At 45.7% G+C, this 23,040-nt stretch overlaps 1 protein-coding gene across 1 annotated transcript in view; it reads right to left on the bottom strand.

Annotated features, from left to right (window-relative positions):
* The window catches only part of MYH11 (myosin heavy chain 11), a 99,787-nt gene that overhangs the window by 59,654 nt on the left and 17,093 nt on the right, over positions 1–23,040 (bottom strand). The window contains exon 3 of the mRNA XM_065411646.1: positions 17,363–17,519. Coding sequence (XP_065267718.1) covers positions 17,363–17,519 — 157 coding nt within the window. The remainder of the gene's footprint in view (positions 1–17,362; positions 17,520–23,040) is intronic.

The following is a 23,040-nucleotide window of genomic DNA, read 5'->3' as shown; positions in this document are numbered from 1 at the left end:
AGACTTCTCTTTATTACATTCCTGGCTGATGGGTCTTGCTCACATGCTCAGGATTAAACTGATTATCAGATGTGGGGTCATGAAGGAATTTTCCTTCGGGACAGATTGGCAGGGACCTTGGGTGTGGTGTGTTTTTTCGTCCTCTGCAGCATGGGGATTGAATCACCCACTAGGACCAGCTGGGCATCTCTCTTGGCATCAATTCCCTGGCATTTGCAGGATCCTCAGACATTGCTGGCATCTTGGTCTCTCTACCTGTAGCACAAACAGTTTAGTCTCTTGAGGACTGAAGTGCTCTAGTCATTGGGCTCAATATAGAAGTAACTAGATGAAATATAATGGCCTGTGATATAGAAGAGGTCAGACACTAGATGATCTAATGGTCCCTTCTGGCCTTAAGCTCTAGGACTATTATTTTGTAGCACCCACTGGCTCTGCAGCTCCCATCGGCTGGAAACTGCAGGGGCAGCGCCTGTGGGTGGAGGCAGTGTGCAGAGCCACCTGCTGCGCCTCTGCCTAGGAGCAGCAGGGACAGATCACTGTTTGTGGGGAGCCACCCAAGGTGAGTGGCCCCTGGATCTGGCACCCTGTGCCCCAAGCCACCTCCTGCACCCAAACTCCCTCCCAGAGCCCACACTCAGCACCCCCTCTAGAACCCCAACCCCCTGCTGGCCCCGCACCAACCAGACTATAAACCGGCATTTCAATGAAGATCAGAAATGCCGGTTTATAGAGCTTTCCGGTTGGTGAAGGGATAGATAAAACAGCTTTTACTGTATATACAGTACTATTCTGATTGCCCACAAAGTCTCTGTATAGAGTTTAACACGTCGTTGGTTTAGCACCAAGGTACGCCCTTATCAATGGCCACTTCCTAATAAACTTAGGGCCAAATCCTAAAGTCTTTTCCCAGTTTCAATTTATTCTTTACTCAGGCAAAACTTCCATTAAGGTCAATTATCAGAGGGGTAGCCGTGTTAGTCTGAATCTGTAAAAAGCAACAGAGGGTCCTGTGGCACCTTTAAGACTAACAGAAGTATTGGGAGCATAAGCTTTCGTGGGTAAGAACCTCACTTCTTCAGATGCAAGAAGGCTTGCATCTGAAGAAGTGAGGTTCTTACCCACGAAAGCTTATGCTCCCAATACTTCTGTTAGTCTTAAAGGTGCCACAGGACCCTCTGTTGCTTATTAAGGTCAATGGGAGTTTTGCCTATGTAAAGGCTTCAGAAGCTGGCCTATATAAACTTTTACTGTAAATTCTAAGAGCCAGCTATGTTCACACTGAGTAGGACCTTACTCTGTGAGTAGCCATTGATTTTAGGGGGAATGCTTGCAGAGTAACATACTGCTTAGCATGAATTAGGATCTCTGAATCTGGTCATAAAACAGTAGCTTGCAGAAACAAAACATGGTGATGATGATATGCTGCAGTGCAACATAAAAATATTTTTAAAATGAGCAATTTCTGAGACAAAATTAGTTCTTAATTCAGTTTCTCAAAATCGAGCAGTTTTCCTGCTAACCATAGATTTGTGCTTTATTGCAAGGAAGTTATTTGTCAGATTCTACATAGCCAGTTATAAGCTGTCAAATAACAAAATTACAGGAAAAAGTGGATAGCAATTTTTAGATTCTTGGAGGTGTAGCACTCAATATTTTTTAGAGACCTGTGACATTTTGATAGAATCATTTGACATTGCTAGTAGAAACTGGCTTGTTTTTAACTATGGGAAATCATCTTCTCATTTAGGAAGACAAATTATCATGCAATAAAAGTATATTTATAGGATTGTGTACCTAGTGCATGAATCTGTCTTCAAGACTTCTCTTTAAACACTTAAACATTTTGTAACCTGTGACGGGGTTCCCAGCGTGTAACCTGAACTGTGGGACCGCTGAGCCCTCTGTCCCACCAACCTTGGCTCTGTCTCACGCTGCGACACTGTTGGCAAGCTACAAATCTCTGGCAAGTATTGTACACTGAAATCCACAGTCAGGAACACACCCAACTGAGTTACATGAATGCTTCTCCCAGCCACTCATGAACTGTCTTACACTGGTCAGGCTTTTGACCAGGGCAAGTTCATTACCCAGTCTGCCCCTCCCTCGACTGGGAGAGGACACACACAAGCCCTTGTAAACTGAGCCCAGGACTTCAACCAAAACACACTGTTTTAGATGAAATATAAAACAGATTTATTGACTACAGAAAGATAGATTTTAAGTGATTATAAGTAGTAAGTGTAGAGATTAAAGTTGGTTACCTAAGAAATAAAAGTAAATTTGCAGTCTGAGTTCTATAATCTAAACATGACTTGAATCAAGTAGTGTCTCACCCTGATAGATGGTACAAACAGGTCACAGATCTTCAGTACACAGGCTGGAACTCTCCTCCAGCCCAGGACAACCCTCCCTAGTTCAAAGTCTTTGTCCTCAAGATATGTTTCCAGGTGTTTGAGTTGTGAGGGGAATGAAGCAAGTCATTATGTCACTTACCCTCTTTTATTTATATTTATTTATATATATATAGATAGATAGATATATATTTATATATTTTCCAGCTTGCTGGAAAGATCTATGCTTGTGACACGGGGGTCTGCCCCCATTGGTCAAGCATTGTCTATGTGCTCTCTCTGAGAAGTCTTCTGGGATGGTCATTGGGAAAGTGGATTCCCTTTAATGGGCCATCAGCACATCTGGCTACTCCATTTTTGTGCCTGAAACGTTGGTTGTGGGTGTTCCCAACCTCACAACATATTTCAGTAACACACATGTAGCAAAACTTCCTAACTTCACATACACTGATAGCACATACAATCCACCAGGACATTAATGTTCAACAGATCAAGTCTTTCAAAATGATACCTCACAAGGCATACTTTGTACAAAACATGTCCATTATATGACAGTGATAAATATGGGGGTTCCAGGGTATTGTTTTGAGGTACAGAATGCTGCACATCCCCTCTAATTGTGCATGCTTTGCTACTAAGTTACCAACACTGAGTGCTAATTAATATCATATCTAATTAATCAAAGCTTTCTGTACTAATATATATATTAAAAAAAAAAAAAGTGGCAAAACAGGGTGAATTTGGCCTCTTAAATTTGCAGGATTCTAAACTGACTTCCAGATCACCAGTTTAGAAAAGGCTGTGGTTGATTTTACTTCATCATAAAATGATATTAAGAGCCTGCTCCCATTCCTTCAATAGTGTAGGATCAGATCATACAACAATAATAGTCCTTTTCTTCATTGAAAACTCATGCTGTAGGTAGCGTACTTTAAAAGCTTTAGTTTGTACATTGTACATAGGTACAAACTAAATAGCTACATTTATTTTACTAAGAAGTTGGTTACCAAAAGGTAATATGATCAGGTCCTCTCCGAACACTTTTGACCAGGGGAGTAGGAAGCCATCTTCATTGGACTAAAACTTTCTAAGTAGGGCTGAGTTGGGCTTCTTTTAAGTTGGAGATGGAATTTTTGCTAAAAATAGAGACTGTTGTGCGTAAATCGAAGCATTTGGTATAAAGCCAGAACAGTAACTCCTAGATACAGAGCTTCCAATGGAATTTCTGAGCCCTGGGGACATGAGAAAATACTTGGATGGGTAAGGGAGCCCAAGATTTTCTAACCACCTCTCTTTTCTTATCCATTTCTGCTCTTGTTCTTCTCCTTGTTTTTCCTTCTCTCTGTCTTTCAACTGCTAAACAGCAGCACTTAAATCTACCTTTTAGTGGTGTCCTGCTCTCAGTAAAGTCTGTGTCCCTCACTCGCCATTGACTGTTCCCTCTGCTCTCTCAATACTGTTATCAACCATGATTATTACAGTAGTGTCTGAGGGCCACCAAGAGTGGGGCCCCATTTTGCCAAGCACTGCACAAATAGAGTAGCAGATTATCCCTTCCCCAGAGAGCTTATGGTCTAAATATACAAGACAGACACAGGCTAGGGGAAGGAGTAGAACACACCAGCTGAGTGAACGTGTGATGGCAGCAAACAAGTTGGTTCCACAATTATTTCGGTGGGTGAAGGGGGTTAGTAAGGAGGGGATAAGCTAAATACACATAGAAAGGAAGGGGGTATGGGGCATCAGAGAAGAAGGTGAAGAGGGTCAGGTAGGTGAAGGGACTATGAGGCAGAGGGTTGGAGCAAGCAGCACAGGGCAGAGACAGTCCAGTCAAAACTGTAGAAAGTTCTCTGAATGTCCAGAGGCCCTTGCTTTGGCTGCTTCTGCTGACTTTGGCTGGGTCCTCTCCATGGTTTTCCGCTAAGACTGCCTGTGGGTGGGGGAGCAGGGCAGGGGAGGCACCACCTGGGTCCCAGTGTCCACAGAGTGTGTGTGGGGGGTCTTGCCTACACAGTTCTGGGTCCTGGGGGTGCAGCAGTCCCTGCTTTGACTGCTTCTGCATATACCAGCTAGAGTCTGGCTAACCCAAGCAGACTGTAACCTCTGGGTGTTCTTTAACTGCCCTGATGAACATCACCAGAAATGTCCTGCATCCCCACCTCTGCTCTGGGTGTAATTTGTATCAGACAGAGGGCGCAGAGACCATACAGCAGCTCAGGCTTCTCAGAGGCACACTGCATACGCTAGCATCGGTGTGTATGTCAACATCTGAGTTGGAGTGTTGTGAGAAGAGACTTATTGGCATGGAGGGGAACTTGCACAAGGCACCCATAGAATCCTGCTTTTGTCAGTAAGCAGCACAAGATCACTCCCATGCACTGGCCCCCAAGATTTATCCCCAACTTCCCCTCCTCCCACCTGGCAGCCATACAAAGTCATTCCGCTTTCACCTCCATCCATGCAGTCTCCGAATCCTGCTAATCCTCTTACTGACAAACTAATTGTGAACATGCATGAACAGAGGTTTCCAAAGGTACTTTACACCAATAGATGACACATCAGCTGTTCTAACAAATGGCAACAGTAGGGTTACCATACGTCCGGTTTTTCCCGGACATGTCCGGCTTTTTGGTAATCAAACCCCCGTCTGGGGGGAATTTCCAAAAAGCCGAACATGTCCGGGGAAAAATACTCCCAGCTTTGCCGGCATCCCTGGCTTACCTTAGAGCGGGCTCCGGCGACGACTGCTGCTCCCTGACTCCTCAGCTCTGTAAGAGCGGAGCTGCCCGAGCGCTACCGGCTTCGGGCAGCCCCCAGACCTCCGGACCCTGCGCCCCTGGCCGGGCACTTCCCCTCCCGGGCTCCGGCGGCAGCTGCTGCTCCCTGACTCCTCAGCTCTGTAAGAGCCGAGCTGCCCGAGCGCTACCGGCTTCAGGCAGCCTCCAGACCCTGCGCCCCCGGAGACCGGGAGGGGAAGTGCCCGGCCGGAGGTCTGGAGGCATGGGGGCTGCCCAGCTGTTTCGCGTGGCTGGGAGGGAGGAGGGGGAATGCGGGGCGCTCAGGGGAGGGGGCGGGGACTTCGGGGAAGGGGCGGAGTTGGGGCGGGGGCAGGGCCCCGGGGAGTGTCCTCTTTTTTTTAATTTTTAAATATGGTAACCCTAGCAAAAGTTAAGAATGAACAAAGTCAGGAAGCCCGTTAAGAGCCATCCTTTCCTTTGAATTGATGGTCAGACCCCAACATGTCTTGTCCTTCAAATAATACTTTTTAGAATTATCCATTTTGGTTGCTATTTCTGCCGTGGATAGTGAACAGGCATCGTCCTTAGGCATACGCGGCTGCGTAGGGCACCTGAAAATTTGGGGCACCACTGGGTCTTAGTGTCCAGCCTCCTGCCACTTCCTATCCCTGTTCTGACCCTTCCTTCAGGCTCCCACCACAACTGGCTGCTGCAGCCTGGTGAGTCTTCCAGCCTGCCAGACCTATTAGCACAACATTGAAGCTGTTAAAGAGCCATTCAAGTGGTAATGAAGCCATTTAACAATTTGCCAACCCCCAGGTATATACTGTCAGTTTATGAATTTACTCACAAAAACAGTTGTGCATTACTGTAATATTTACTCAGAACACGTTAGTCTACAGGACCTTAATTTAAAATTTGCTTTAAAATATTTCATTAGTGAGTTGGTGAAGATTATAAAATCACGTTTCTAAAAAAAAATCCTTGCATAGATTTTTAGATGCACAATCATCTTTAGCCTTAAATGCTTGGATCTTCAGACATATAGTTTTTTAAATAAATCCTTCAGAAGACCACCCTTATCTAAAATACACATCTTAATTACTATAGTAAAAAAAACTTGCTTCCAAAGTCTTCCTGTCCATCCCTTTCTCCCTTCCCCCGGCCTGGTGAAGAGAGCCCTTAAAGGGACAACACCCCTTTCCTTCCAGATAGCTGGACAAAGAGTTTCCCTTCCTTTACTTCTGACTATCTGATTAACTAGTTTTAAGAGAACCCTCCAGCAAAATCAGTACTTAGTAAGATATAAAATCCTTTATTATGCCTAAAATCTTTGGAAACATATTTTTTAAAGTTGGTGAAATTTCATAAACATGTCTATTGTTATGGAGATCACACAAAGTAAATTAGTGTTCCCTTTTTCTAAAAGCAGTGAACATTGTTATGAACACACTAAACCTCTGTGACTGATTTAATTTAAAATAATGTCTTTGTTTCAGTGAGTTAAAAATGTAGTAATCTGGAATAATTACTTTATGAAGGTTTTAAGAGTACATTTAAAATATAAAACCAGCTTAGAAATACTGATTACAAAAATGTAAAACAGAGAAGAGCTGCATCATGTATTCCATAATATTTAATGTTGTATTCAGCAGGATACAGCTGACTCACCCTTACTACAAAATTTTTGCAAATAAATCTCTGACAAACTGCAGGGCATATCAAAAAACCAGTGACTGACATTTTTTATTCCCAAATTTAGTGCTTTTAATTAGGTCCCTTCTGCATGTCCAGTCTTCACCATCTGGCATGCAGTGGAAAACATGCTTCATTTTCTTTAGAAAGAAATTGCAGAAGTGTTTCTCTCTTCCCCCCCCCCCCCCATTTGCTTCATTTGGGTTCAGGGATTTGGCTGGAAGGGGGTGAGCAGGGTGGGGGAGGGAGACAGTGGGGAGAGGGCGGGGCCTAGGAGGAGTGGGGCGGGCCTGGGGCGGAGCAGGAGTGGAGTATGGGTGGGGCCACAGGCAGAAGAGGTGGACTGAGTACAGGGGCGGCTCTGTTTTTTGCTGCCCCAAGCACGGCAGTCAGGCGGCTTTCGGCGGCGCGGGTCATGCAGATTCGGCAGCATGCTTGCGGGAGGTCCGCCGGTGCCGCGCCTTCGGCGTCCCCGCAGCTGAATTGCCGCCAAAACCGCAGCACTGTCGGACCTCCCGCAGGCATGCTTATACTCACTGCCCTGTTGGGAGAAGACTTATACGTGTGCTTAACTTTACTCATACAAGTAGTTCGACTTGAGGGTACTACTCATGCAAGTACTTAAAGTGCATATGTGTTTATAGGATCTGGGCCTGTGTTTAAAAAAAAAAAAAAAAAAAATTCCAAAATTTTGCTTCCAGGGCCCAATATCCTTTTGGTTCATAGCCCCTTGTTCTTGGATTTGACACTAACTCAAATAATCTTGCTATAATCATCCTCAGTATTCCCTTTAGAATTTTGGAGACTTTATTTGTCTCCTCTTGGGGGGCACAGAGGAACATTCGGGGGGGGGGAGTGCTGGGGCCCGGGCCAGCCCCTAGGAGGGGGGGGGGGAGGGAGTGCCACAGGACCACCCAGCTCTGGTCCTGGCCCTGACCTTGGCTCTTGGTCCTGGCTGCCGGCCCCATGCCTGGGGCTCCAGCCCCACCCCCAGTTGTGGCCTCAGCCCCCTTACCCCATCCACATCCCCCCCCCCCCTCCTGGGGTGTGTGTGTTCATGTGTGCATGCGCACAAAGACAGGGATAAGGGGAGGGCACAAGGTAAAAAGTTTGGGGACTACTGCTCTAAAATCATCCCCACCCCTACCAGTCTTTCTGAAAACCCAAGTTGTTTTCTCTAGAAGCTATTGAGCTGTTTTATTGATATGCCTTCAGTCTGCTTGTAACTCTTGTGTGCCCCCTGGATCGCAATAGACCAGCTAGTTCTGCTTAATCACAAACATGATCTGATGGTTTTTCACAAGGAAGCAGTAAGTTGGCAGCTTTACCATAAAAGGAGAAAACAGACTGAAGCTGTGATCAGACACTGGCTTCTTTACATTTATACTGGCTACACTGCCTAAAGGGGATGTGTCTGATGCAGTCCCATGAAAGTTACAGCAGGAAGATGGCTTTTCATAGCAGCCCCCTTTCACCATTTTAACTTATATGAATATAATTAAACTTTAAAGGTGCAAGTTCCCTCCCTCCCTCTTCCCCCACTTATTAACTAGTTTATTTTCTTTCGTTATTTTTAACCCAAGCTTTCAAAGCAAATCAGCTTTTAAAATTGTTTATTTCATGGCTTTTTACATAAAAGAAACAAGGTTCCTGACTTGGCAGGAGGCTGTAATAGATCCTCTTCATCTCTGATTCTTATGGACAGAGCCTTCACACCAATATGCAAACTTTATCCCAATTGTTACTGCTACGCTACCCAAGCTGGCTTTGCACATCTGCATTGACCAATACTACTAAACTGACATCTGATTCCCTCTGTGTTTAAGTCCAATCGCCTTTTGGTGGGGGTGGGGAAGTGATAACACTTGTGTGATGTATGTAGCTATGTAACTGTAAGGCTGTTTTCTATGTACTGCATCTTTAAGTGTAAGGTTAGCTTGATCGTTTGTCTGCAAGGACATTCAATATTACATAGTTCAACTATGTAGAGACAGTGCTGTCTCATGGAGACTTTGGCTTGGTCTACACTTACCCCCCAATTCGAACTAAGGTACGCAACTTCAGCTACGTGAATAACGTAGCTGAAGTTCGAAGTACCTTAGTTCGAACTTACCTCGGTCCACACGCGGCAGGCAGGCTCCCCCGTCGACGCCGCGGTTCCCCCGTCGACGCCGCGGTACTCCTCTCGTCTAGCTGGAGTACCGCAGTCGACGGCGATCACTTCCTGGTTCGACTTATCGCGTCCAGACAAGACGCGATAAGTCGAACCCAGAACTTCGATTCCCAGCCGCCGAACTAGCGGCTGGGTGTAGACATACCCTTTATTTATGTTCTTTGTTTCCTTTAATCTAAATGAAAGAAAGTCAAAAGCAGAAAAAGTTCATGGCTGCTCTCTACAGTGATAGACTTGGCATGTTTCTGCCTTATCTGAGCGGAGCCGGAGTGTGTACCATGAATTCGTCTACCTGTGCATACAGTGAGAAAATGGCTACATTCACCACTAGTGGCAGTGGGGAAATTAGAAAATTGCCTCCCTGCAGTTCCACTGCCAGAAGAGAAAATCTTGCAAGACTATGTTTTGCAAATCTGAGCAGAGTCTTAACAGCACAGTGCTTCAAGCACGCACTTGTGCTTAGGGGCAGCCAATGAGCACTTGATTCATAGTTCGGAACACTTTTCAAATTCACAAGACGTCTGATATCAAATGGGCAATGAGAGAGGTAGAAAGCATTTTGAAAGGCCCCATCAGTGACATAGATCTGTTTCTCTGCCATACAATACTTATCTCCCCTCCCACACACACTTTTACCTGGGTAAATTTTGACTGTTCAACTATTAGTACAATGGACTGTGAAGTGAAGCAATGCTACAGCATCTGGCTCCTGGCCTGCTTTGTGTTCTATCCTGTCAGTACAGTACTTTATTCACCTGAGTGTATTAGTTTTCCCCCTCCATTATAAAGAGCAGGTCACTTGAATCTTTGATGCACTGCCACAAATTGCATTAACACTCACTAAGAGCTCACCAAAAGAGCACAGGGGTGGGAGGGGAAGGAAGAGAGGCTGAAACAGATTGAGTGGATAATGCATTCAGCTCAAGAGGTGCATTTCTTTGTCTCAGGCTATGTCTACACTACACAGCTTTTAGCGACAGGGCCGACAGTGCGCTGTTCACACTGGCACTTGTCAAGGCAAAACTTTTGTCTTTCAGGGGGGGCGGTTTAAACACCTCTGAAAGACAAAAGTTTTGTTCTTCAATTGCCAGTGTAGACATAGCCTTAGATTGTATTGGGTTTTTACCTGCAGTTCTAAAGATGCTTGGGCAGAAGAGTATCCATCTGTGAGCAGCGCCGTATTATTGCCTAGGCCGACAAAGCCTAGGCCTAGGGCGGCAAATTTGCAGGGGCGGAAGCTCCCCTCCGCGCCCCACCCCCCTGCTCCAGCTCACCTCCGCCTCCTCTGCAAGCGCACCGCCACGTCCTGTTTCTCTCCCCTCCCAGCGCTTACGCCGCGAAACAGCTGTTTCGCGGGGCAGGGAGGGAGGGGGAGGAGGGGGAACGCTGCGCACTGGGGGAAGAGGTGGGGGCGGGGATTTGGGGAAGGGATCCAATAGGGGAAGGGAAGGGGCAGAGTTGGGGCGGGGACTTTGGGGAGGGGGTTGGAATGGGGGCGGAGTTGGGGCGGGGCCAGGGCGGCAATTATTTCTCGGCCTGGGGCGGCAAAATTATTAATCCGCCACTGTCTGTGAGATGGCAGGATAAACAAGGGGGGGGGGTGAGGCAAAAATACTATCACTGTTAGATGTTAAACTTTGTAGAAAGGTGTAAGTAGATTAGGAGCCCCTTATCACAGGGGTGGGCAAAATACAGCCCAGGAGCCGCACCCAGTCCTTCAGACGTTTTAATCTGGCCATCGAGCTTGTGCCGGGGAGCGGAGTCCGGGGCTTGACCTGCTCCGGCACTCCAGCCGCGGAGCAGTGTTGAGGGCTTGCCCTGCCCCGCGCGGCTCCCACAAACAGCAACACGTCCTCCCTAAACTACTATGCGAAGGGTCAGCCAGGAGGCTCCGCACGCTGCCCCTGCCCCAAGCACTGCCCCTGCAGCTCCCATTGGCCAGGAACCACAGCCAATGGGAGCTGCAGGGGTGGTGCCTGCGGATGGGGCAGTGCGCAGAGCCGCCTGGCAACGCCTCCGTGTAGGAGCTGGAGGGGGGGACATGCCTCTGCTTCCGGGAGCTGTTTGAGGTAAGCGCCACCCAGAGTGTGCACCCCTGATCCCCCTATGCCCCAACCCCATGCCCCAGCCCTGATTCCCCTCCTGCCCTCTGAACCCTTCGGTCCCAGCCCAGAGCATCCTCCTGCATCCCCAACCCCTCATGCCCAGCCCCACCCCCGAGCCCACACCCCCAGCCGGGGCCCTCACCCCCTTCTGCCCCCAATCCCCAATTTCGTGAGCATTCATGGCCTGCCATATAATTTCCATACCCAGATGTGGCCCTTGGGCCAAAAATTTGCCCACCCCTGCCTTATCAGAATCATAACTCTTTGCACACTGATACTGTTTCTCATTCAAAGATCTCCTCTGTGATCATTAATGGATAGAGCCACAACATGCCCGGTGAGGTATTAAGTATTATTATGCCCATTAAATTTATGAGGATACAGGGGCGCTCAAAGGTGAAGTGATTGGGCCCGAGTCACACTGCCAGTGACAGATGGTGCTAGACTGATTAGTCAAGACTCCCAGTCCCCCACTCTCAGAGGCAGAGCTAATAGATACGATTTTCAACATCACCTCTGGGATTTAGGTGCTCAACTCCCAGTGAAGTTAATGGGAATTGTGTGTCTATCTCCTAGTCAACATCTCTTTACACTTCCCCCTCGTTTGAATACATATTTGTGTGGGTGTTGGGCAGGAATCCAAATATTTAAGCTCAGTTTTCCTTGGCTATGTTTTTGAGCATCAGAACAACTCAAAAATTTATCTCAGACCTCATATTTGATGCCTAAATATGAACCAAACAAAGGGGGCGTGCCACTTGGATAGCTTAGCAAGGACCAAATGCATAATAGAAGAAGAGTTCTCTGCTTAGGTATTTGGATATGCTTTTTACTCCGGCAACACTAAAAACTCTTGGGGGCAGATCCTCAGCCAGTGATGTTGTCGTCATTCTGTTGACTTTCATGGAGCAATGGCAATTTACACCAGCTGAGGATCTGCCCCCTTATGAAAGCAAAGTCCGTCAGCCAAGGATGAATTAGTGGATTGCCCTGGGCCATCTGTCCTGAGGAGGAGATATTAAAGCACAGTTCTTCACACTTTAGACACATAAAGATACTCTTGGTTTTTAAAGGACGCTATATGCCTGTTGACTAAGCACGATACTAAAACCTCACCAGGAAAACATGCAGGGAGTCAGTGCTGCAATACATGCTTTGCAAACATGATTTTCTGTTTACACTCCAGCTGTAAACAGCTTTGTTCAAACCCCATATTTGCCTGTGCGTGTCCATGTGTGCATACACTTTATATATACATCTGTTGCTCCCCCACAACTCTCACTGAAATGCACTTTCACCACTCCAACCGGGCGTAAAGTCTGGCAGAATGAATGGAGATATTTTGAGGTTGGATTTGGATAGGTGTGCAAAGCACAAACAGACAAAAGCACAGTTTTTAAAGCATCAAAAGCAGCTAGGGCTCTCTCTGAAATGGAGAGAATCCAAAATGCCATTTACAAGTAAATAAAATAAGAAGAGTGTGGGTGTCCTGGGCTTGTGACAAGATCTCATGGGACTGCTCCTCCTTTGAACTGCTGCTGTGTAGGGTTAGAGTGTTACAGACAGTGAAAGTACATCCAGTTAAAGACTCCTCTTAGGCTCTTCTCATGTACTCTTCCCCCTTTATCTCTCTCCCACCTCTCTTCTTCCTCTCTGCTGTCAAGAAGGGTCACTTTCAAAGAAGTACATTAATCACATTGCCACAACAACAGAGATCCCCTCAGAACTGGTGCCAGCAATAGGAGTCAAAAAAGGGAAGGATCAGCAAACAAGGAATTCTATTTGCCATTTTAAAAAAAAACCACCACAACTCATAAAACGCCACCACTCAAACACAACAAGAAACACAGGAACAAACCAAAGCCCTCCAAAGTAAAATCTGTGAGATGAGCACATTGCAATCTCTCAACGGCAAGTGAATTTCAGGAAGACTGAGGAGGGTGGGGAGGTAGCTGGGGAAAGCAAGAGTGAAGATGCTCTGTAAGCCCATGGGCTATCTCACCAGCTCAGGAAAGAACCGATGCAGGCCCAAGTCTGTTTCAGGTCCTTGCCTCAGGCAGGGCCGGCTCCAGGCACCACCAGCTTACCAAGCAGGTGCTTGGGGCGGCCACTTCTGAGAGGGGCGGCACGTCCAACTGTTCGCCGGCAATTCGGCGGATGGTCCCTCACTCCTGCTTGGAGCGAAGGACCTCCCGCCGAATTGCCGCCGCAGATCGCGATCCCGATCGCGGCTTTTTGTTTTGTTTTGTTTGGCTGCTTGGGGCTGCCAAAACCCTGGAGCCGGCCCTGGCCTCAGGGCACAGTTTTTTGGTTAAAACTGATAAGTAACACCAAAACCAAAGAAATTCCCCTGCCCTACCTGGGCTGTAATCTCCAGAGGCTTTTCCCTTGCCCATCTCTCCCGGGAAAGAGGAAACCACTTCCTTAAACCCCTGTTGGATCATATGTCAGCCAGATCCTTGCTGTTTTACCTTGTAACAAGCTTCCTATGGAGCAAAGGCACCATTCCAGTCAGGAGCTAATTTGTGGCCGGTGATGGTGAAATTGTGAGAGAGGCACTGATGCCTGGCCTTCATCCTTCTCACACGCCTCTCTTCTTTCACCTCAGTGCATAACCTGACTGAGTTTCTAGCTCTAGCCACTACACACACAGCACTGCATCCCTAATGTCAAGGGGTAGTTCTTAAACAGTACGGACTGGATATGGCATCAATTTATACTGAGTGGGTTACTCTACCATGGTTATGCTATTCTGGAAAGCAAACCTGATCTCATTAAGTTAGATTCCAGCATCTGACTCTTGTATGGTTATGCAATAAATTTGAGTGTAAGAGGATTTTATATGCATGTGTTTATAAGAGTAACTGCTGCTATAATTAGGGGAGGGAGGCACGTCCTCCGTTGATATCTTCTCTGTGCACTACAGTGAAGTGTCAAAACCCTCTGCGCCGCATGTCAGACTGTGACCCTATCTTCCATTCCCACTCAGCTGGAGAAGCCAAAGTGGTTTCTAGATAAGAAAAGCAAATTGTGCATTCATCACATCAGCCACAAAGCTAACAATGGCTGATACAATATGGCACCTACTTGATTGTCCAGGATTTAAATAGGATTATATATATTTCTACACACTCTGGCCAATGTCCAAAAGTGTAGATGTCTAAAGTTGAACACCTGAATCCATATTTAGGACCTAAGTAAGTGGCTTGATCTTCAGGAGTACAGAGCACTCACAGTTCCCACTGAAGTCAGAGGGAACTGTGAGTGTTCACATCTTCTGGGGGGGAAATAATAATAATAATAAAATCAGGTTACTTACTTTGGTCCTAAATATGGATTCTGGGGCCTCACTTTAGGCCCCCAGTATCTGAAACTGTTGACCTATAGGCAGATGTATTTCCACATTAATATCCAACTACATTAAAATACCTTGCTAGGTATTTAAAGTCAGCTGAAGTCTGTTTATCTATGGTCAGTTAATATAGGCTGCAAGCAGAATCTAACATACTAATTGTAACCCACACACCTCCTGGGTGTGGTGTTCTGTCCCATCTAGTGGTACGGAGACCAGTTAGCAAGAGAGAGATTAATGAATCTGCTCTACAGCCTTAGCTAATTGCCATGTGGCTTTTAGCTCATGCCGTTGAGGCTCATGCACTGAGCTCCAGAGGTCCCAGGTTCGATCCTGATAACCAGGGTCTGTTGGTGTTACATAATCACACAACAAAGCCAGTCTTATACAAGAGGAGCACTGCTTTTCATGGAAAAGCAGGAAATTAGCTTCCTTCATTATGTCTTGGGTAAGTCTTGTGAATGAAGCAATAGCCACCATTTATGATACTCCAGATTATTGGTTAAGGATGGGTAACTTTAATTTTTGATTCCTTATAATTAGCAACTAAGATCGCCAAGAACATTTCTCAAACAGTTACAGAGGAGGCACAAATACAGCATCAGAACAATTCTTCTTGTAGTATTTCATAGAGTTTTGAATAAATTGACTTCATAGGAAAATGACACACAAATAATACAGGGTGCAAAATGCTTTGCTGAGCCAATTCCTCTGAACAGCAATCATATTTTTGTGTACACATGCATAAGCTTATTATACAAACAATATATTACAAAGAAATCAATACTTCACAGTAGCTCAGCTATTGGGCTGCAATACTGCTTAGTAAACATTCCTGATTTGTTTTCCCAAGTCAAGCAAGCTCAGGGCCCAATCTGGGAGTTCTTGCTCAGGCAAAATTTGTCAGTGAGGACTGCAGGATTGGGCCCTTGAACTGCATTTTTCAGCATCTTTCAATATCTAAATGCTCCCATCTCAAACAATCGGGGGACAAAGAGTGCAGTTCATCTGAACTCCAGTTTCTTGGACCACATTTGTGGCCGGTTCTGAGATAGTAGACCAATATGTCAACTTACCCTATACCAGTGCAGTGTTATAAACTGATTGTTTTCTATTCCCCACTACCACCCAAAATCTGTTGTTCATAGACTACAAGTTTTTAAATAAGGCTTTACAGATTTATATCGGAAAGCAACAAGATGAAATTCAGTAGCGACAAAATGCAAAGGACTACACTTATGAAGGAAGAATCAACTGCACAGAGACAAGATGGAGAATAACTGGCTAGGAGGTAGTACTGCTGAAAAGATCTGGGTGTTATAGTTGATCACAAACTGCATATGAGTCAATAATGTGATGAAGCTGCAAAAAATAGTCTAATCTCACTCTGGGGTGTATTAACAGGAGTGTTATGTCAGATATGGGAGTTCATTGTTCCACTCTACTCTGTAGTGGTGCGGCGTTAGCTGGAGTATTGTGACCATTTTTGGCATCACACTTTAAGAAAGATGTGGACAAACAGGACTAGAAACTTAAAAGAAAAGAAGACTGAGGGGAGGATCTGATAACAGTCTTCAAATATGTTAAGGCAGCGGCCCCCAAACTTTTGAGGGTTGCACCCCCCCTACCCCTGTCCAGACCCTGCTGCCCTCCCAGAGACGGGAGCGGGTCTGTGGGGGGGGGCGGGGTGGCAAGCCTGGGGCTGCAGCTGGGGATGGGTGTGGAGCCAGGAGAGGGGCTGGGGTTGGGGGCAGGAGTGGAGCCGCAGCTGGGCTGTGGTGGGAGCCGGCAGCCGGGCCCGCAGCCAGGTGTGGCTCCTCTCCCGGCCCTACCCCCAGCCTCCGCCCTGGGCCGGGAACGGACCGCAGTCAGCAGTTGAGGCTGGGGGCGGGGGCAGGTGCTGGGACAGGAGCCGGGGAAGGAGCCAGGTGTGGGAGCAGGCCCAGAGCAAAGCTGGTGGTGGGGAGGAGATGGGTGGTGCTCCCTCCCTGCCCCGCTGAGGGGCTGTCCTGGGCCCTGCCGCACCCCCCCGGACGTTCCTCCATGCCCTCTAGGGGCGCACCTCACAGGTGGGGGACCTCTGTGTTAAAGGCTGTTATAAGGAAGACAGGGATCAACTGTTCTAACTGCAAGGATCGTTAAGTACGGGAATAGGCTTCCCAGGGAGGTTGTGGAATCCCCATAATTGGAGCTTTTTAAGAAGAGGTTAGACAAGCACCTGTCAGGGATGGCCTAGGTTTACTTGGTCCCACTTCAGCATGGGGGGGGGGGGGGGGATGGGCTAGATGACCTCTTGAGGCCCCATCCAATCCTTTATTTCTATGATAAAACGACAACAGCACAAGTGGGAGGAGGTACGTTACCTCGAAAGTCTCTTCCACATTACTTTTTGGGTCTGATCCTGTTCCCACTGCAGCTCTTTATTGTTAGAAGGTTGATTGCATCCTTGATGCCAAAGATAGGACCCCAGTTCCAAAAGGTGAGAATGCAACCAAATGATAGTCACCAAGACGTTACTGGATTTCATTTGGCTTTACTCTACTGCAGCGCGCGCACAGCAACTCTGACGAGGAGTCAGCAAAACCTAGCAGCTAGCCTTGCAATAGTCTCCATTGGTACAAAGGGAGTTTTTTCCATGCCCGTATTTGCCAAAACTATTTGCTTGACTTTAAACCCTGCCCACATGCCTCCACTCAGAGTGGTGAATGAATTGTTTTTCCTTTTTGAGTCACATAATGTTCATGGACTGCAATTCCTGCCAAATAATTCCTCGGGAAGTTTTAGAAAGCCCACATTACTTTTCTGTAATTGAAGAGAGCTATAAATCTTCTGACTGTGCTCCTTTCCTAGCTGGAATAAACGTTTATAACAATCATTTTCTGTTGCTGCTCAGGGATTTCTAAGTTTTATAAACATTGCTAAGCCAGGATATTTTCCAGCCTTACCTTGCAACATACTCCTGTATGCCGTATCCGCAATAGCATAGATATGGGGTGGCATCTCATGCCTCTTCTTTCCTTTGTACATATCAATAATCTTATCTGAATAGATGGGCAGGTATTTGTATGGGTTTACCACAACACAGAAGAGGCCTGAATAAGTCTGCAAGGAAAACCGAACAGAGAAGAATGGTGTAACTCAGAATGTTTCAAGAGCTTGAGAGACATGAAGATCAAACATATTTAACACAACATTTTAATAAGTGAATCGCTTTCCTATACAGCCTTTTATACAACACAACGATGATCTATCCATGGAGAAATCAGAATGTATACATGGGTGAAGTAAGAATGTTCAGTTACATATCCACCTAATCATCTCTAACAATAAGAGATAGCTACAAGAATGTTCAAATGTCAAGTTCTATAGAGTATCAGAGGGGTAGCCATGTTAGTCTGGATCTGTAAAAAGCAACAGAGAGTCCTGTGGCACCTTTAAGACTAACAGATGTATTGGAGCATAAGCTTTTGTGGGTGAATACCCACTTCGTCAGACGCATGTCATGCGTCTGATGAAGTGGGTATTCACCCAGGGCCGGCGCTTCCACTAGGCGACCCTAGGCGGTCACCTAGGGCGGCAGGATTTGGGGGGCGGCATTTTGCCGTCGTCGGCGGCAATTCGGCAGCGGGGGTCCTTCCGCTCCGCATCTTTGGGGCGCTTTGGCGGCGGGTCCTTCACTCGCTCCGGGACCCGCCGCCGAAGCACCCCGAAGACGCGGAGCGGAAGGACCCCCGCCGCCAAATGCTCCGAGGAGGAGCGCTGCCACCAAGGACAGCAAAAACCCTGGCGCCGCTCCTGTATTCACCCACGAAAGCTAATGCTCCAATACATCTGTTACTCTTAAAGGTGCCACAGGACTCTCTGTTACTTTTAAAAGTTCTATAGAAACATCATACTTGGCACACTGCGTGCCATAGTTCTTGACTGCAGTTACTTTGCTGGGGTTGCACAGGGTGAATGGGCAGAACTGGCACCACCATTCTTAGTGCTTGTATGTACATGGAAATGCCTACGGATCTGCATATGAGCAATTTCAATGAGCTGAAAAATGTTACAACCTCTGTTTAACCAGATAGCAATTTGCTAAATTAAAATCTCAGGATAATTGGGGAAAAAACTTGAAACTGAAATTGAGTTTTTTTAAAAGTAGGGTGGTATGTATATAATGTAGAGCTGGATGAATATTGCGAAGATTGTTTGCAAAAACTCATTCTAGTTCCAAATTGCTGCTTGGTTAGACCACATGTATGTCTTTATTACCTGGCTTTGGGGGTTTTGTTAACACAAGAGTTTAGGGAATGATTGGTCTTTACATGTGAATAAGGATATTCATGCACACAAGAACACTGACTATTTGTTGTTCATTCGCTTTTCATTATTCTCTTTTATTTTAAAAGGTTTAAGCTATCCAATCAGTAGCAGAAACAATAGCACATGATGTAAGTGATTAATCACGTACCACAAATAATGAATAGCAGGTAGTCAAGGTGAACAGTTTGCAAGCACTTCACAGGCTGAAATTTGTTTGCACGACTCTGGCTAGCTAGCAGATCTTGAACAATTCACAAATAAAGAACTATAAACTTGTCTGATCATTTATTCATAATCAAAACTTCGTTAGATTTAAAAAAGAAAATTATAAGGAAAAAAGTGTTTTGTAAAATATGAACTAAAATAGTTTAAGAATTTAACATCTTCCAATTACTTTAATTTATATTTATATAGATGAATTATTATTGGACAGTTTTTTAATATACCATTTGAGTTATTTCACAGGAGGCTGCTGCTATTTGACCTTTCCCTTCCTGGATCTAAGGAATATGTCTGAGTATGGGTCTAGCTGTACAGCTAGCCATCACAAGAACCTCCAAAATGTGACCACGCAAAGGCATCTCTGCAGGCTTATGTCCTTGAGCAGAGACTTAAAATATGGGCACAGGGATTTCCCTTTCTTGACTTTATTAGGAAACAGCACAAGTTTTAAACACCGGCTGAACACCGTATATGGTATTAAGCAAGCACAGAAATAGCATCCATCAGTTTGCAGTGCTGATCAACTGGTTGGTTACTTGCACTATGCAGGAGAACTCCTGTGGTCCATTCTGGTTAGGTCAAAGGACCCCAATGCTCACACTTCTGCCACCTTTGGAAACTCTGCTGCTGCATCTGCATGTTCTTATGTGAGATACCAAGGAAAGTATAGTCAAGCTCTTCACTTACTTCAAGGTCCCTACGCTAGAACTGGTGATGGTAGGTCACTAGTTACTAACACTGTTTTCTCTTTGGCATTGGAGCCTTGAAGGGAAATCCCAACTCCAAACATTCTGAAATGATCCCGTATACTGGAGAGAGAGGAGAAGAGCTCAGAACTAAATGGACAGTGGGGTTTCCTTGAGACTGGGCAAATATTCAGTTAAAAAAAAATCTGTCTCAGACTCCTGTAACCAATGCTGAAGGACTATATATGTCTCAAACAATTACAAGTTTTAAATAACAGTTTAAGGTTACATAGTGATTGAAAGATTGATTCCCTTAAGGCTTTTAAAAGCAAGGACAGCTGGGCAGCTTTATCTTGCATACCTAACATCACTTCCTCCCCCCGAAAAAGCTTACAAGCTTCCCATTTAAGAACAGTTCTAACTTAGGCTTCAATTCAGCTAGGTACTTAAAAATCACCTGACTTTGAGCATGTGACTTGTCCTACTGTACTTTGAATTAGGCATGTGCTTAAGTACCTTGCTGAATCAGGGACTTAAAGAGTAAGAAGTTATAGTGAAGTGGTTATTTAGGCAGGGAGACAATATGAGCTACTGATCCAAGCACAGGAGTCCAGGCTTTTAATCTGAGCTACGACATAAGCTCTGTCTGGTTTTGGGCAAATTACTTGAGATCTTCCTTTCCCAACTTGTGAAAGCTTAGATACAATCCCAGGTACCTACCTGGTAAGGGTATTGAGAAGGAGAATTGGTGCATATGAAGCACTCTGTAGCCAAGATTTAATGATCATCTATCAGTTAGTGTTAAAAGATATTTCTGCATGGGTTAAATCAAGCTGCCAGCCCCCACCAATACAGTCTGCCCAGACAGGGGGATTCAGAAGCTCAAGTCACCCACATGCCAGTCCACAGAGGGTCTAGAACTGGCAGGCACAGCCCAGAAAATCGGTTGGACCATCTAGGGATGGGGGCAGGACCATGGCACCCTGGATACGTGTTGATTCAGTGCATCTTCTGGGCAGCTTCCACTGATGGGACTCCTACCAACCACAGGCTGTAAGTTAAAACTCCTCCTCTTAGAAAGTGCAGATGTTACTCCTGCCCCTGTGCCCCCAGGAGGTGAACGCCCCTCTGCCACAGCTGTCCTTGCAGACTCCTGGGAGAGAACTGAGCCTTTAAAATCTTATGTAAGCACTAAGGATGTAAACTCTGTGTGTTCAGTTAGTGTTAGAAATATTCCTTCTGCTCTCTCCGTTAAAAGCACATCATTTTCCTTTGAGTTCCAGGCAGCTGGGACATTATGGTTTCTCTCTAATCGTCTGATGGAGCTGCACTTACTGGAATTGGGCAACCTACTGTGACAGACCCAGACCAGTGGGGTACAGGAGTCTGGTAGAAGGCAAATATACTGGTCACTGGATGAGTAGTTTTCTGTTCCCTGAGTGACCAGAGCAGGGGCTGCACTAGAGTAATCAGGAACCTGCTAGAACCAGTTAAGGCAGGCAGGCTAATTAGGACACCTGGAGCCAATTAAGAAGAAACTGCTAGAATCAATTAAGGCAGGCTAATCAGGGCACCTGGGCTTTAAAAAGGAGCTCACTTCAGTTTGTGGTGCGAGTGTGAGGAGCTGGGAGCAAGAGGCGCAAGGAGCTGAGAATGAGAGGGTGTGCTGCTGGAGGACTGAGGAGCACAAGCGTTATCAGACACCAGGAGGAAGGTCCTGTGGTGAGACTAAGGAAGGTGTTTGGAGGAGGCCATGGGGAAGTAGCCCAGGGAGTTGTAGCTGTCATGCAGCTGTTACAGGAGGCACTATAGACAGCTGCAGTCCACAGGGCCCTGGGCTGGAACCCGGAGTAGAGGGCGGGCCCAGGTTCCCCCCAAACCTCCCAATTGACCTGGACTGTGGGTTCTTCCAGAGGGGAAGGTCTCTGGGCTGTTCCCCAACCCACATGGTGAATCTCTGAGGCAAGAAAATCCACCAATAAGCGCAGGACCCACCAAGATAGAGGAGGAACTTTGTCACACTACTTACATCTCTCCTACTTCAAGCCTCAGAAAGACAAATACTAATCTGAAACAGCCATGCCCTGGAAACTGAATCTGCTCACCTTGCAATGCCCTAACCTCACAGACAATGCTGAAAGACACAGCCAATAGGACTTTAAGGACTCTATTTGTCTTTCCAATTTGAACAATGGGCCTGACCTTCACTATACTGCTCTGACTATGAGCAAATCTCCCACCGACATCAATCCCCCAGCCATGGAGTGAGAGCCAAACAGTAGCATGTACATCCAGGGCCAGGTCCACAACAGGTTAAATCGACATAACTTCACTGAATCCAAAGAAGCTATGCTGATTTATACCACCTGAGATTCTGGCCTCCAGTATGTAGATCAGAGAGTGGAATTCTACCCTAACATTTTTACCTGTAAGTCAGAGAGTTGTGTTAATGTGTCTTTTGTTATATGGTACTAGGATAAAAAATATTTAAGGAAAGACACCATGAGATAATCTGGTTCTAGTCCAAACATATTTTTCCTATATTTTAATACTTACCGTCTGAATTTTAAGGCAAAAATTGGGGGGGGGGGGGAGTGTTTCCCAGGATTCATAGTGACATCATTTAGTTTTAATGGGAGATTATCAATCCAATCTAATCTATCTACACAAATGGCCTGCTCCTGCTCCCAATAGAGTCAATTGGGAAGTTTTGTCACTTGTTGCTCAAAATATATATGAAATATTATACCGATATTCATGTTTATCATCATCCTTTGATCTAGGATTGTGTAGGACTTGGTTGTTTAGAAGGCAGATTCTATTTTTTCTGAGCAACATGAAATATGATAGCAAGAGGAAGGACAATTTTTATCCTTATTTCTTTCTGAATTTTCCATGATGCTCTAAAATAGGCTTGGAGTTTTTCCAGAAAATAGCCACCCTAGGAGTGTCTGCTACAGTGAAAGAAGTAAAGGTTCTATCTTCTTCCAGTGCCGCAGCCTGCCCCATGGAAAACAGAAGCAAATGAGCCAGTATCATTCAAGAAAACTGAACATTGGTTTTGAATGTGCTTAGAGTTTGTTTGGGAAGTGCTCAAATCATATTTTCTTAAATAAGATAATGCCAGCAGGGAATAATAGCAAAGTCAACAGCATCGTTGGCTTAAATGCTAGTTCTACATGGACAGATTGTTTTCCCTCTGATAATATCCCCATTTCATATACTTTTAGTAAGCACTAAAAAAAAGGACATATCTTAATCTTTTCCTCAAAGCTTATTTGCAGGGAGCTTTTATCATGCTTGTCCAATTTTGTTGTTGAATGTATATTAAAAAGACAATATAATGTAAATGGACAGGGCAGGTAATTTGAACTTTCTATTCAAGTTATCCTTGTCTATAGCAA

This window comes from Emys orbicularis, chromosome 10, assembly GCF_028017835.1.
Source record: "Emys orbicularis isolate rEmyOrb1 chromosome 10, rEmyOrb1.hap1, whole genome shotgun sequence".
NCBI classification, from domain to species: Eukaryota; Metazoa; Chordata; order Testudines; family Emydidae; genus Emys; species Emys orbicularis.
The sequence above is the reverse complement of the archived record's forward strand: the minus strand, read 5'-3'. Positions and strand labels throughout refer to the sequence as shown.